This window comes from Salminus brasiliensis, chromosome 18, assembly GCF_030463535.1.
Source record: "Salminus brasiliensis chromosome 18, fSalBra1.hap2, whole genome shotgun sequence".
In the NCBI taxonomy this organism is placed as follows: domain Eukaryota; kingdom Metazoa; phylum Chordata; class Actinopteri; order Characiformes; family Bryconidae; genus Salminus; species Salminus brasiliensis.
This window is the reverse complement of record NC_132895.1, coordinates 20,836,998-20,854,071: the sequence shown is the minus strand read 5'-3', so window position 1 is coordinate 20,854,071 and position 17,074 is coordinate 20,836,998. Positions and strand designations below refer to the sequence as shown.

Sequence of the window (17,074 nt, the reverse complement as noted above, 5' to 3'; positions counted from 1 at the left end):
CAGTGGGCCAAACCTCCTTCTCCCCGGCCTTTAGCTCATCTCCTTTCGCTTCCACTCTTATCGCTTTTGCTGCAGGAGCGTGACACGACACTAAAACGCAAGACAGATAGCATGCGGTGTCCATCTCTCTCTCTCTCTCTCTCTCTCTCTCTCTCTCTCTCTTTCTTTCTTTCGCATGCACTCTCGCTCTCTCTCGCTGTCTCACTCGTGCGCTCTCTCGCTCTCCAGCCTTATCTGCAGGTTAGTGCTGCTCAGTGGGCGATAAAGCCGCTTTGCTCGCCGGTGTGAGGCAATTTCACAGCTGCCGAGACCTGCTCCAACGATGCTGGCGAGGAAAGAGCGACAGCGCGGCCAAAAAGCTGGGAAAGCATTTTGAAACGCAATAGGACACAGTCTTTTAATGAATGGCATTGTGGCCAGCGCACTGTGCTTTAACACTTGACAGCCCCAATTCTGGCGTTCTGGTGCAAAACCAAAGTATCCCACTCTAATTACCAAATCTCTGCTTTAGCATGTCTTCTAGTTTTATATTCTGGAGGGGCTATAAAGAGCATTTTAGTAGGAGGCAGACTTGTTACTGTGGGATACTGGAAAGATAAATGTGGGGGTTGAGATTTTGGTATAGTTAAATGACTTTTAAATTAGTTTTAGAGTTTGGGGGCAAAATGCATATTCTGAATTTGCTTGAATGTAAATATACATTACATTTGTAAAGTTTTCAGATGCTTTCAAGTTTTCCAACTCTTTGTATGTTTCAAAACCCATTTTAAAATGGATTCAGTTTATTGTTTTCATCAGTCTAAATTACAATGCAAAACCAAGTTTTTGGAGTGTTTTGCAAGTTTATTAACAAAAAATAAAAGAAGGAAATCTCATTTACATAAGTAATCAGACCCTTCACAAAGTCCTTGGTTAATACTCTAGAGCCTAAGGGCATTTTCTAGATTTTTGCATATCTTAAATTTGCCTTTAAAGGCACTTGCATATAAGATAACACCCACATGTTTTATATCAAATTGTCCAGAACAATCTCATCTCTCTCTATAATGAGACCACAGGTGACCTAGAGCATAGTGTGAAGAGATACCCTGACCCTAAACCTTGTAAACTAAAGTCTGATTTCTTAAATTCTTCATATTTCTTGTGAATACATACTTTTACTCATTTAGATGAATTGTTTTGGTGCTTGAAATGGGACTACCAGAGTCTTGGCTTCACAAAGTAGTGGAATGCGTGAATAAAAAAGTTTTTAGAATACGAAAGGCAGACGACAATGGCTTCGTCTCTGTTGGTCAGTTTCACACAAAACCACACAAATCCACCCATTAGAGATGAGCGCCAGATGACGGACACACAAATTCACCAGTTAGAGACGAGTATCTCAACCCGTCTTCTTAGCCTTGTCGCAAAATATTAATAGAAACATTAAAAAACATTTAACTTGACTTCAGAGGGTTAAAACACCTTTGTCAGCAATGGCAGACTTAATAAAAATGATAATGACATGATTTCTTTTGGAAGTTTCTTCCATTCTTATTGGCAATATTTTCCGGAGATGCTCAATTGGGTTTAGGTTCAGGCCTCTGGATAACATGAATTGGGCCACTCCAGAACTCTCAGTAATTTTTCCTAAAGCCATTCCTGTGTTTATTAGGTGGTATGCTTCAGGTTCGTTATCTTATTGAAATGTAAACGTTTTGCCTCAGCCTGAGATCCTGAGCACTGAGCAAATGGTTTTTGCTTGGGATGGCTCTACACTTTTCTACATTTATCTCTCGAGCTATCCTGACTAGTCTCCCTGCTCAGCACCCAATTTCCTCTACACATGCTGTTGGGAATTGTAGTCAAATAGCAGAGTCTTCATGTCATTCAGGTGTCTTTTGGCAAACTCCCAGTGGGATTTCATGTGCCTTGTAGTGTGGAATGATTTCTGTGTGGTCACTCTACCATAGAGCCCTGACAGTTCTTTCAACCTCATGGCTTGCTTTTTGCTGTGACATACACCATCAAATATGACACCATAGATGTCCAGTGTGAGCCTTACCTAATTATGTCCAATGAATTAAGCTAGGAACTGTGAGACAGTTTTGTCAGAACTGTGGCTGAAACTGAAACCGGCTTGAGAATAAAAATCACTTTACTTCCGGGCAGGGGTGACTTCTAGACATCAGCATAGATCCTTTACAACCAATTGCTAAAAGAACACTTCATAGGGAACCGCATAACATGAACATGTGGAGCAGAGCAACATGCAAGAGGCCTTTGCTTATTTCTGCTCAAGAATGAAGTGACTGAGATTTTTGCCACTGCTGGTGGACCCGTATTATCGTACTCTTTCCTCACACTATGGCCTTTGGCACTCTCAAATGCAATCACTCCTTTTCCCCAATCATTAACATCTGCTTTGCTCCTATTTTCCACACATCGGACAAGACATTTACTGCAGTGTACCGACTCTTCTCAATCTATGAATCCCGCCGCAGCTATTTGTAGCCTGAACATCCTTGTGCAAGTGCCTCAAGTTACTACCACCTTAAACACGCAAGGTGATTCCTTTTTTTGGGAGCTCATACTGTCAACTCAGCTATTGCCCAAATGAAGTAAACGGAAGGACAAAATTGTGTCTGTGTAATATGGTTTATGCATATGGAATTATTCAGTAATTCAGTGCATCACTACTTTTCAGCATGTGTTTCAGAATCTTACCTCTGCAATCTCTAGGCTGCACAGCTCTTCCAATCTAAATATAATTCTACTTTTTTAGTGAATGATATGCATTGTTAATGTATTATGCAAATTAAATGCAGTAGGGCTAAGATTAGTAGACAGCTTAGACCTTCAGTGTACTGTGGATTCTGTCAGGTATTTGGCTGCTTTAGCCACGTTCAAAACCTAAACTTAACACTGCTTTGGGGAGTTCCCTTAGTCTCAACTGGGAACTGAAATTAACAGTGCTGCTTCTATCTTTTTTGACACAAGCTAAACAAATAAAGCTTACAACAACAGCAGCATTTATCTACTACTGCCCCAATTATTCATGCCCATGACGAGACTTGCAGTCTTAAGCTCATGATAAATGCAAAATCATCTCACTGCATACATTTGCTTATCATTTCAGTCTCTCTATGAGTCAGCTAAGGTCAAGTTTATGAATTGCGCTCAGAGGCGGTTGATCATGGTCTCCAGATGGGGCAGATTAATGTCTCAGGCTAAACTCTCATACCCTCATATTTCAGTAGCCGCGAGGTCAGTTGTCGGGGAGCAGTGTCTGATTGGCTGGCTTGTTTGTATTCCTCATGTTGGTCTGCTTAGGCGGCAGTGCTTACAAACAGTGTTCTGTGGATTCTGCAGGTGCCGGTATTGATCTGCTGTCTGCTTTGAAGGTGCACTGAACTCTGCCTCAGGTGGAATTTGACTCTTGCTGTTTCTTTGAAGTTGAAATTCTGCTGCATTTAGCATGTCCTTCATATTGACCAGTTAGCTTATCATTAAAGAGCACAGGACAAACGCTGTGTTGGAGTGCAGAGCCTTTGATCCTGTAGCTTCAAGACAGAGTCTGTCAGCAAACTCACCAGTTTCAGCCAGAACTGTCTGAGTTTCCTTTTTGAAGTTCATGAGTATAGCTGCTGAGCACTAATATGTTACTTAACGCATAATCTTAACACCTAAGGTGATCAGTTTGATCATTAGATGCAGTTTACTTCAGTGGGGTGTTAATCCTTAGAAATCCTTAATTATAGAATTATTACTGCCACTGTCTGTAGTATTAACATGTAATTACAGGCAATGACATAATTAGTTATGTGATTAATTGTAGTTAAATATAATTTATAGTCTGCATCCACAGTCTTTTCTTTCCACAAGTTTTTGTTTGCTACTGAGGACATTTGAGGACAATGGTCAGTTACACAGTTTTTCCACTGGGCAGTGCAGTACAGAATGGTCTGGTTACAAATCCATCATCACAAATTTTATAGCCCTTGCCTTTTTCAATTTACATTTACATTTACATTTACGGCATTTAGCAGACGCTCTTATCCAGAGCGACTTACAAAGTGCTTTGCTATTTACCCAAGAAAAAGCCTTAGCTAGTTAGAATAGACTAATAATACAAAAGATACCTCCAAGCTTAGACATTACTAAACACAATACAATAAGGCGACCATAGAACTATTCGTCCAAGTACTCTCTGAAGAGGTGGGTCTTCAGTCTGCGTTTGAAGACAGCGAGCGACTCGGCCGTTCGGACATCCAGGGGCAGCTCGTTCCACCACTTTGGTGCCAGGACAGAAAAAAGCCTGGACGCTTGTCGTCCGCGGATTTTGAGGGATGGTGGGTCGAGCCGAGCCGTACTTGAAGCTCGAAGGGCTCTTGGTGCGGATCGGCTTTTGACCATTGCCATCAGATACGGAGGGGCTGGTCCGTTCTTGGCTTTGTAGGCCAGCGTCAGGGTTTTAAATCTGATGCGGCAGCTACAGGAAGCCAGTGGAGAGAACGCAGCAGTGGAGTGACATGGCTAAATTTTGGGACATTGAAGACGACCCGTGCCGCTGCATTCTGGATGAGTTGCAGGGGCCTGATGGTGCGCAGAGGGAGACCAGCCAGAAGAGAGTTGCAGTAGTCAAGTCTGGAAGTGACGAGAGACTGAACAAGCACCTGGGTGGCCTCTTTAGAGAGGAAGGGTCGAATTCTCCGGATGTTGTACAGAAGAAATCTGCAGGACCGAGTTACGTTTGCAACATGACTTGAGAACGATAACTGATCATCCATCACTACACCAAGGCTTCGGGCTTCAGTAGAAGGAGTGACCAGTGAGTTCTCGAAGGTGATGGCAAGATCGTTTCTTGGTCCAGCAGTTCCCGGGATGTACAGCAGCTCCGTCTTGCTGGGGTTGAGTTTGAGGTGGTGAGCCGCCATCCAAGACGAGACGTCGGCGAGGCATGCTGAGATACGGGCAGAAACCTGTGTGTCAGACGGTGGGAAAGAGAGCATGAGTTGAGTGTCGTCGGCGTAACAGTGGTAAGAGAATCCATGGGAGGATATCACTTTACCAAAAGAGTGAGTGTACAGTGAGAAAAGAAGAGGACCAAGAACTGAGCCTTGTGGAACGCCAGTGGAGAGACTACAAGGAGCGGACGCGTCGCCCTGCCACGTTACCTGGTATGAGCGTCCCTGCAGGTATGATGCGAACCATTGCCATGCAGAGCCGGCAATTCCAAGACCGGCAAGGATAGACAGGAGGATCTTGTGGTCCACTGTGTTAAAAGCTGCGGAGAGGTCAAGAAGGATCAGAACCGAGGACAGTCTGGCAGCTTTAGCTGCATGGAGCTTCTCTGTAACTGCAATGAGAGCAGTTTCAGTAGAGTGTGCAGCTTTGAAGCCAGACTGGTGGGGGTCCTGAAGATTGTTCAGAGTGAGAAAGAGAGACAGTTGGTTGTAGACGGAACGTTCGAGAATCTTTGAGAGGAAAGAGAGAAGAGAGATAGGTCTGTAGTTGCCGATGTCCAAGCTGTCCAGAGTTGGTTTCTTTAGGATGGGCACGACTCTGGCAGACTTGAAGGCCGATGGTACCTGACCTGATGACAAAGAGCTGTTTATGATAGAGGAGATGAAGGGGAGGAGGTTTGGAGCGATTGTTTGGAACAGAGGGGATGGAATAGGGTCTAGTGGACAGGTGGTAGGATTATTGGAGGTGAGAAGATGTAGGAGGTCATCTGTGGAAAGAGGAGAGAAGCAAGTCAGAGAAGAGGGAGGAGGAGGGCAGTGTCTAGAGAGGGGGGTAGAGGCAGGGGGGAAGGATCGGCGGATCTTGTCAACCTTTTCTTCAAAGAAGGAGACAAAATCATCTGCAGACAGGGTAGTGGGAGGTGGGGGAGTAGGAGGGTTGAGGAGAGAGGAGAAGATGGTGAATAGTTTGCGTGGGTCAGATGCAGAGGATTCCAATTTCCCCCTGTAGTAAGATGCTTTAGCGGCAGCAACTTCCGTTCTAAACCTGGAGAGAAGAGACTGATAGGAGTGGAGGTCGGAGTCGTGTTGTGACTTCCGCCACTTCCTTTCAGCCAGTCTTAGCTCTCTACGGTTGTTGCGGAGAACATCTGACAGCCACGGGGAAGGTGGAAAAGAATTTGCTGACCTAGGGGAGAAAGGGCAGAGAAGGTCGACAGAGGTGGAGATAGAAGAGAGGAGAGTGTCTGTAGCAGTTTCAAGTGGGAGAGAGGAGAAAGATTCAAGATGGGGAAGAGTGGTCAGGACAGTAGAGGCAAGAGCTGAGGGGGAAACAGAGTGAAGATTGCGGTGAAGAGTGGAAGAACTTGCAGAAGTGGTAGTTGAAGGAGCAGAGAGGGGGAGTGAGAAGGAGAGAAAGTGGTGATCAGAGAAGTCCAAAGGAGTCACAGCCACATCCAGAGCAGGGACAGGTCTGCTGAAGATCAGGTCCAGAGTGTTCCCTGCTCTGTGTGTTGGTGCAGACTGGTTGAACGCGAGATCAAAAGAGGATAGGATTGGGAGAAGGCATGAAGACTGGAGTTTCTCTGATGGAAGGTTGAAGTCGCCGAGTAGAATAAGTGGGGCATCAACAGGGAGTCCACTCAGGAGAACATCCAGTTCATCAATGAAACTGCCCAAAGGACCAGGAGGACGATAGAGAACAATGATGAGATTTCAAGTTGCCAGAAGTTGTATCTGTGCTGGATACAGAATCGTACACAAATGTATGGGTGGAGAACTTAACCTCAACCTGACCTAAACCCTTATTCTAAACCTAACCTCAACCTGACCTAAACCCTTATTCTAAAACCAACCTTAACTCTTATTCTAAACCTGACCTAAACCTAACCTTAACCCTTATTCTACACCTAACCTCAACCTAACCTTAACCCTTATTTTAAACCTAACCCTTATTCTAAACCTTGGTCTAGCCTTCACCCTTATTCTAAACCTAACCTCAACCTAACCTTCACCCTTATTCTAAACCTAACCTTAACCCTTATTCTAAACCTAACCTCAACCTAACCATAACCCTTATTCTAAACCTAACCTCAACCTAACCTTAACCATTATTCTAAACCTAACCCTAATTCTAAACCTAATCTCAATCTAACCTTAACCCTTATTCTAAACCTAACCTTAACCCTTATTCTAAACCTAACCTTAACTCTTATTCTAAACCTAATCTTGATCCTTATTCTTAACCTAACCTCAACCTAACCATAACCCTTATTCTAAACCTAACCTCAACCTAACCTTAACCATGATTCTAAACCTAACCCTAATTCTAAACCTAATCTCAATTTAGCCTTAACCCTTATTCTAAACCTAACCTTAACTCTTATTCTAAACCTAACCTCAACCTAATCTTGATCCTTATTCTAAACCTAACCTCAACCTAACCATAACCCTTATTCTAAACCTAACCTCAACCTAACCTTAACCATGATTCTAAACCTAACCCTAATTCTAAACCTAATCTCAATCTAGCCTTAACCCTTATTCTAAACCTAACCTTAACCCTTATTCTAAACCTAACCTTAACTCTTATTCTAAACCTAATCTCAACCCAATCTTGATCCTTATTCTAAGCCTAACCTCAACCTAACCTTGACCCTTATTCTAAACCTAACCTCAACCTAACCTTAATCATGATTCTAAACCTAACCCTAATTCTAAACCTAATCTCTATCTAGCCTTAACCCTTATTCTAAACCTAACCTTAACCCTTATTCTAAACCTAACCTTATCTCTTATTCTAAACCTAATCTCAACCCAATCTTGATCCTTATTCTAAGCCTAACCTCAACCTAACCTTGACCCTTATTCTAAACCTAACCTTAACCTAACCTTGACCCTTATTCTAAACCTAACCTCAACCTAACCTTAATCATGATTCTAAACCTAACCCTAATTCTAAACCTAATCTCAATCTAGCCTTAACCCTTATTCTAAACCTAACCTTAACCCTTATTCTAAACCTAACCTTAACTCTTATTCTAAACCTAATCTCAACCCAATCTTGATCCTTATTCTAAGCCTAACCTCAACCTAACCTTGACCCTTATTCTAAACCTAACCATAACCTAACCTTGACCCTTATTCTAAACCTAACCTTAACCCTTATTCTAAATCTAATATTAACTATGCCTTAACCTACACCTTAGTTTATGTAGCAGGGTTTTCTCCAACATTATCTCCTAGTGCTGTTTTTTACTTCTTCTTCAAGTACATGCAGGAAAGGTTGTGTGTGTATTTGTGTGTGTATTTCGCTCAACAACCAAGTTTTTCCAGAGTGGAGCCGACCTGTATGATTGTTTCCATGTAAGAACATGTTGAAAAAGAACTTTTACATCAAGTGATGTTTATTTAGGCTTTTACACTCAAAACCAGAGCCAGGAATGGTTTTACATGGCATTGCTCAAAGCCTTTATTTTTAAGTGTACTGTATCACACTGCTCAATGACGTGAAAAAGCACTATTAAGTGCTCAAAAATGTCTTTATCCCTGTCAAAACGTCCTTCTAATGCTAAAAGAGTTACGTTTTCTAATTAAAAAGATATCTCCCTCTGTGTTACCTACCACTTTGAGCTACTAATTGATTTTGGAAGTCCTAACTGTGAGTTGAAATCGCTCATTAATAATCAGTCGGGCTGATTGCAGGATATAGTCTACTGAACAGAAATGGAAACGTTTGCAAGTGACTTGCATGTATTTTTGTACCTCTTTGTAGTCAAAGTAGATCTTCCTGGGACGAGCAGAGGCACTTACCTCACAATCAAAGCTGACTGAGGCGAAATAAGAGAGGGGGTCCTTTTAATAAGACTAATTATAGCAATGTGTCGGCTACCCAAAAGACAAGCTGTCATGGTGGGGAAATATCTCCTCTTTGAAGTACAATCAGCGGTTCCTTCTCTCATTAGCTCCCCCCCAGTATTCAGCGAGCCATCAGCTGCCTAACCTGAAGAGATCAAGAACACATAGTTCATTTAGCAGCTTGGTGATAAAGGTAGCTGATTCGAGGCAAGGTTTATTTTTCTATTTCACCTGGGCTGCAGCGTGAGACAGAAACTGCAGCACTCTGAACTCTCAATCAACTTCTCAGCAGGATGTCTGACATGTACAAATCCTCATCCAGAATGTTATGAGCGAACCAGCAGAATGGTCAGATAAGGACATATAGCCTTGGTTTGCCCAGAGCCATGGTTGTCTGAGGAAGTAATACGGCACCAGCCAAAAGTAGTTATTTTGCAGATTTGAATAACAGTCAAAGTTACCTCAGTAAAATAACACACATGTTATTATTTAGTGATCAAAAAGTTTAGATTTTTTTTAAAGTAGACCACCTGTTGTCTTGATGCAGCTTTATACTATAAGCAGTTTATAAGGAGCTATCTGAGATGCTTTTTCAGCAAGCTTGAAGAAGCTACAGATATGCTGAGACCTGATTGGCTGCTTAGTTTTTTGTTCCAAATCCTTCAAGCATTTAACTTATTTTTTAAGGTTTTTTACGGGGTTTAGATCTAAATGTAAATTAAATGTGCATTTGTAAGTACATTAGCAATGCAACAATATGGGATTTGAAGGCCAGTGCCAAAGTACAAAAAACATGAATAAAATTTAAATGATAATGATACAACAGTATGTTTCATAAGAATTGTATCCACCTACACAGAAAAGCTTATCAACACTTTGATTTTCTATAGAATTACTGTCTCATGCCCATACCAATATTCTGAAATCATTGAGCATCTCTAGATTTTAAATAATGCTAAACATACATACAAATAAGGGTGTGTTTATACTTTGTCCATTGGTCTGTACCAAGCAAGAAAATGATACACTGTTACATTGTAGTCCTGGTTTGCTTTGCATTCATACCGATATATTTGCAATGAAACCAAAAATGGGCAAAAAGGTGATATGTGATGCATGTATGACAGAAGGCTACAGGTAGAGGTCTTCACAAGGCGTGTATGTCCATGGGTCCTGCGTGATCCACTAGCGGGTAACTAGCGTGCGGGATTTCATTTGCAGCGGTCATAGCGGGCAAACATCCTGCAGGTTGTGCGTCGATGTGGGCGGGTAATATCTCTCACTGGAAAAAACAGAGCTCGGACGTATGGATCACTGGATGCTTGTGAAAGTGGGCAGGAATAAATATAATGCAAGTGAAAAATTAAATCTAATCAATGACATTGTCTTTTAGATAATGTGCATGTGTTAATTTGTTTATTGTCACAGAATTACATATGTTAAAGCGGTAAAATTTAAAGCTACTGTGGCTGCTCCCCAACTCACATACACCTTTACTGTGGCAACAACACTAATAAATGCAATTCTAATAGTGGCTAGTTTTTAAACTGTGTAGTGTAGTGGTAGGGTAGTGTGTTGTTGGGACACAGCCCCGCTAATCTAAAGTAATTTATCCAATCCATGGCAGTGAACATTCATACTAGTGGATTGGGGCAGTGAATATACACACCCAGAGTTGTGGGCAGACACCTCATGACCGAAGGAGCAGGTTGGAATTAAGGCACCTTGCTCAATGGCTGCGAAAGTGAAAGGAAAAGAAAGCGCTGGTCATTCCTACATCCCCTCCACTTCCTCCTGGTCCAGAGGATTGAATTATGGTGCCAGGCCCACTTCTTTAACCTTTCAGGCCACAGCTGTCCATAATGCATGTAATGATGCTATTAGAGATGCATCATTATTAATTCCCATTCTTATATGTGCTGGCAGGTCATAGCATGATGATTACATATGACTGATGTATGTAAATGTATGTAATGTACTTCAAATGTATGTATTGAACTCTAAAAAGCAGAATGTTTAGGTGATGTTGAGTTACCTTGCCAAACTATCTGCATTTCATGCATTTTACTGTATTGGTAACATTCTGTAGTGCTAGGACGGGTAGATGTAATATTTTAGACGTTTTTCTTTGGCATCATTGGCCAGCAATTCCACAAATCAGTCCGTGCTTAAATGCTGTCATTATCTCCAACAACCTCATTTATCAGGTCACAGCATGAAGATTACCAAAACAGAGATAGAACCAGCTCACTTTGTGTGCTATTAAGAGATTAGACTGTGCAGAATAGTTTGGGGGATTTATAAGAGGATGGGCTATTGCCCCAAGTTTGACACAAATTCACTAGCTCTACTAGACCTCAGTTCTTAGTAGTATCTACTCTGTAGGGGATGAGTGGAGAGCAGTGGAGATGATGGTTGTCAGGAAGAAAAAAAAAACTTCTACACACTTCACAGGCTTGACTTGCTGTGATCACCACAGACTCTGCATAATATGGCCAGATTAAGTGACTTCAAACATGCTTCTGCCTTTCCCCTCTCCCTGCCGAAAGAGCCAGCATTTCCATTTTCCTTCAATTAAACAGAGCAAAGGCATTTGAAGTTCAGCATAGGCTCGGTTTACATTCGGAGTGAGAGAGCTGATATGAAAAGGCACGTTCATCATAGCCACAGAGGAGCAGCTCAGACCCCCTACTGCTCTTAGGGACAGCACTTTCTGACAGCAGTCTCTCTAGCACAATGGTGTGTGTGTGTGTGTGTGTGTTTTTCCGGAAATCCGAAGAACTGCTAAGCCAAATCCCCAGACGTTTAGAGCTACAATACATTCATAGTTTCCAGGACTAGTGCAGAAGGGATATACAAAATGTCACGTATGCAGGTAGGAGGTTGGGCGCAAGTGTGAGTATGTAGCTTTATTCAAACAAACCAAACACAAAAGCAGAACATGAGTATTCAAAATCATGAAACCTATAGAGAACTATACTGAACTTTTCAGTTGCGCCCACAGATGACACAGATGTGCAATTGCACTGAAACTTGTCTAGCCCCTGTAGATAAGCATTGCCAGTAGAATAGGACTCACTGGAGCAGATAAACATGAACCTATTGTACCATGCTTAATGCCAGGGGTGAACTAGTATGAAGTCCCCTAGCATTGAGCTGTTGTCTGGAATGATGGTGCTCCATTCAGTACTTTCAGGATGAGTTGGAGATGAGGTGTGGTGGTGAATCCTTACAAAATGCTTTCATCAATGATTGCAATTAAACCCTTACAGCAGTGTTCCAAAATCTAGTAGAGGCCTTTCCTGGGCAGTAGAGACAGTCACTTCAACAAAAGCAAGATAAACGTTTTGAATACCCTTGATTTTGGAAGAAGCAATGAATGAGCAGGTTTGCTAAATATAACAATTTCAGAAGCACATCTGCCACCTGGAAACCTTAACCTGTAAGCCATTGAATTTTCATGGAACTGTGGCAACTGTAGGAGTATTATTGTGCTGTGTGACTGTAGTAGTTTTTCCACAGCCATACTGAACCACTGACGTCTGAACCGGGATATAAACTGAACTGTGACTTTTGTGTACCATTACAGGTCTAATGCTTATTTATGTCATGGTTCAAGTCTTTCTTGCCCTCTTGCGTAGGTCTGACAGTGCTTCAGAAAATCCTGGACACAGCTGCAGAAAAAACCTGGCAGGTCACATCCATCAACTTCGACACGCTTACAGAGGCAGCCTTCCTGAAAGCCATCCAAGACCTGGACAACAAAAAAGAGTACAAGATCATTCTGGACTGCGAGCTGGAGAGACTTAACTCCATCCTCAACCTGGTAAATGCCCCCACGTCTCCCTTCTGACATTAATAATAGCCTTAACAATAAAAAAGGAGACGAATCCCTGTAAAGAGCCTCTGGCTGTCTTTACCATGGATGTAGTAGGGATAATGTAGGTTGGCTTATGCTCTGGCCAGGAGCAGAAGCAATCACTTCTTTATGTTCTGTTGTTTGCATTTACATTTTTTTGTATTTCTCCTTAACACTAGAAAGCCCAGGACTCCTACTAGAAAGCTCCTTAATCTCTACTAGAAAAGCTTCAGCAGTTATTTTAACTGGTTATATATGTATGCTTATTTATAGAGTGACACAAAACAATAAGAAAAAGAATAAGAAACAAAGAACAAAACAGATTTAAAAAAAAATCTTTATTTATTTATGTATTTATTTATTACCTGATAAAGGGATGAAGACTAACTGCACATTATGCACCTAGAGCTCCTCACAGTCAACATGTGAAATTTTGACCTTCAGTTAACGGCTTCCACAAGCTGCTGTGCGTCATTTGTCACAAATAGCTTGAGTTTTGTTTTGCTTGTAGTGTCTATTCACTTGGCACCGCTTTCTCTTGTCCATGATCTGCTGTTGCTCGGCAGAAATCCGATCTGCTCGCATGCGTGTAGTTTGCACATCCAAGTTCCATTCATAATTATATGATAGCGTTTCTTTGCGAAATCGTGTCATTGGTGTGTGTGCCTGTCTGAGACTAAGGTTACTTCATTTCATCAAGGCTCTGAAACATTGTGAAAAAACATTTTTTTTTCTTTCAAGATTTTATCCTGTGATCTTATTTAGCTTATTCTGATCATGTTACTTTACTCTGGTTTAGCTGTAATTCCAAACATATTGGTCAGTTTTTACCTCAACAAATCTAAATGGAAAAATCTCTTCTAGTGTTCATCAGGAAGCTCTTCTTTTACTGGTTTCATGCTTCTTAATAAGCTTGAAAGACTCACAGTTGATGAGTAAAGCCCAATTGAATCACCAGTGATACATGAACTCCTGCAGAGATCATTAGGTTTTAATCTGCCAAGAGCAACTCTGTAGGAGATCATTTAAAAGTGGAGATTTTGCTGTGGTTCAGAATATACAGGTAAAGTCGGGTTGATCGTTGATTGCTAATGCAGTGAATAATTCACTTCCTAAACCTTATTGGCAGAGCCTGTCTCCTAAGGAAACCATATGGGAGAATGAGATGATGAAAATGAGCAATAAAGGACATAAAGCCATTATGACCTTTTTCTCAGTGTGTTTGGCAGGGTCAGGTTTATTTGGTTAGGGATCCAAGCTTTAGAACTTTCTTGGGATTTTAGAAGATTACTACAGCTCACAGGTATTTGTGCAGTCCTGTAATCATTAGAGCCTATAATGGGGCTTCCCATAGAGACAGATGCCAAATCCTCTCCCCCAGCCCTTCTTCCCACCACACTCTGCTGAGCTCAGATATTCCACACCTAGGGAGGGACGGAAGGTGAACAATTAACTCCTGAACGATGGGACCAATTAGTTTCTGTCTGGGGGGGCCATATTGAAAGTTGAGCTAGGAAACATGGTTCTATGCAGATCAGAAGCTTAAAATGTGCTGTGTGTTTTTTGCTTTTCAGATAGCAGCCCAAAGAAAGAATTTGAAGAATTACCACTTTATACTGGCAAACCTGGTAAGCCACATTTTGTTTTATCAATAAAAGAAAGTGAAGCACTGAATTTGTTTGATTCAGTCATGACCATCATTTCTTTATAAAAATAAATTATAGCACCTCTGTGTTTTAGTTTAGTACTGTTGGCAGTAACTGACCTATCTATGCTGCGGCCACAAAGATGTCCATTCAAAGCTACTATTTCAATGTAGTGTGTTGTTCTTTTAATGAAGCTTCTACAATTTTGGCTGGAGTTGAAATGCTTAGCAGTTGAGGTAGACTTTTAAGGGTATTGTTCATTTTGATCTTCAAGTAAACATAAGAGTTATTGAGTCTTTATGTGATAAGTAACAGTAACTGGGCTTGGATTTACTTTTAGATCATAAAACACAAACACAGCAATTTAACATTACACAGAATAACACATTTGAAAAGGTTTTAATAGCCATGGAAAAAACAAGGTTTTTGAAAAACATAGGTTTCCGTGTCACAGTTAAAGAAAACAGCCTCTTCACATGAGCTATTGAGCCAACAAAGCTAACTGGTGGATGGATGCTGAATGGATGATTGTTCTGGAGTAGCTAGATGTAGAATAATGTACATACTTCCAAATAAGTTATGTATTTAAATATTATGATCCAGGCATCACATCAGCTTTTAAAGCCTGATCCAGTTCTGGTGATGTTACCAGAAGCTAATACAAGGCTAAACTTGGCTTCTGATTCATTTAAGGTGGAATGGAAGGTTCAATAAACTGATTTGCTTGTGTTTACTAGTGTTTATTAACAGCACATCTTACATAAATTATGGGGCTGTATTATGTACACAGATTGGATTGGATCAGTATCCGCAGACAGTCAGCATTAGGGAACAAAATTCTGTTCTGTTTCTGTTTCTCTGCCTAGTACACACCCAAACATGATACGTGATAAATGATACATGCTGAAAAGCAAACCTAGCTGGGTCATTCCAAACAGGAGAGAGCAAACCTGAATGAATCAGTCCTGCTAAATGTGCCTGAAAACAGTTAAAGCCAGAGATGGAAACGTCCCACACGTCCAACAGGCATTCCTGTTTAAAAACAAAGCACCCTCTCTGAGTCATTATTGTCTAAATGCTTATAAGTGGGGTATCGGTCAACCAGACATGAGCATGTTCCATGGCAGAAGATGCTAATAAGGCTAATGCTAACCAGTGTCTCCTTCTCCTAATTCACATATGTTTAATATCTTCAGCTGTTGTCAGACTGAGGGTTTAACGTTCATTACATGATTGATTTCAAATTGTGCCGTATGTTTAGCTGGGGACTCAGCTTATCCCCACTGTCACTCCAGATTGATAATCAAGTACCTGTGCACATCCCTAATGGGTGATGTTGATGTAACCAGTCAAAACTAGACAGGATGTAAATTGAAAGGAGTTTGGCAACCATGCTAACTTTACTTCAGTTGTGCTGATGTAATATATTTGATGGGGAAATGAGGTAAACATGTAAAGTAGGTAAGATTGAATTCAGCACTTTTTTCAATGCACACCTCATCAGTGTCTGCTGGTCAGAGACATTGAGCCCTCTTAGCTTCCGGATGCAACCTGTCAGGTCATCTTTAGCACATCAGCTACGATAGAACTCAGGCAAATCGATAGTGGCGTACCACCATTTTCTTGTACTTTCTCTGCCTCGTTTTTGTGTGACCAGAGCACCCGTGCTTTTAAATGCAGAACACAAAGCAGACAGATTGCTGATTACCCGCTGAGCCGGGAATTATCATCCCTACTTCTCCTGGAAGGCATCAACATCAGACGCCTTTTCTTCTGCAGCTGGGGGAGTGTTGGTGTTGTGATTGTGTATGTGTTTGTGTGTGTGTGTGTGTGTTTGTGTGTGTGTAGGAGGGTGTAGAAGTGGTGGTCTGGGAAGACTTTTTGTTTTAAGGCTTCCAGCGTCTGCTTTTCTTTCACTCTGTGTTGCCTGAATGATGCAGTTCTATCACACAGCTTTATGTAAACTTTATGTAACCACTGCAGCGCTGAATTGTGCTGGATAAGTAGTCACACTTCAGCACACATTGTCCCAGGTCACTGTTTATTTGCATCTGATAAAACCCACATAACGCTCACCAAGATGGTGTGTTTGCAGGACCCGCAGTAAAGAGTGGGATCTCTGTAGCATTAGCCAAATGAGCCTTGCAAGAATTTAGAAATCTTTTCTCCCTGTTCCTTGGTTTGAAAACAAGAACATAATGCAGTACCTTTGACATCGCCAAAGGATGACGCTAAGAATAGTGTAGGGAGCCATTATGCATTCACAGAACATAGAAAAATCACTGGAATCACTTTCAAATCTGCTTAAATATAGGTTGATAATGCAAAGTGATGAGAGCGTTTTCAAAAAGCCTGTGCAACCTTCTTGTAGGCACAATCATTCATACATACCCGAAAGAGTTAGGGAAAGTGGAGTAGACATATGCGGGTGTGATAATTAGAGGAATATGCCAGCATTGTTCCACCTATAATCTCACTTATAATATAGGCTGATGGGCAGTTGATGAATTTGGATGAATTTACGTGATTAAAGGCTTTAAAGGTAGGTTTTAGAAGGAGATGAGCTGCTTTTCTGCTGTTTTATCCAGCTTTGCAAGGCTGAAAGCTCAGTGCAGCACAATGAAAAACTGTGGCTACTTTCACTGTCCCTAATGTCTTCTGCTATCCATGTGCGATCAGGCCAGAACCTGTGAAAACTCCATCTGTACCAGTACACTGATAAATTATTACCACAAGGTATTATGATGCATTACCACCCTCTGGATTAC

General features: G+C 41.4%; 1 protein-coding gene across 2 annotated transcripts in view; it reads left to right on the top strand.

Annotated features, from left to right (window-relative positions):
* Window positions 1–17,074, top strand: part of gria1b (glutamate receptor, ionotropic, AMPA 1b) — an 84,369-nt gene that overhangs the window by 22,008 nt on the left and 45,287 nt on the right. For both annotated transcript variants that reach the window (XM_072662241.1, XM_072662240.1), the window contains exons 4-5: window positions 12,443–12,627; window positions 14,235–14,288. In XM_072662241.1, coding sequence (XP_072518342.1) covers window positions 12,443–12,627; window positions 14,235–14,288 — 239 coding nt within the window. The remainder of the gene's footprint in view (window positions 1–12,442; window positions 12,628–14,234; window positions 14,289–17,074) is intronic.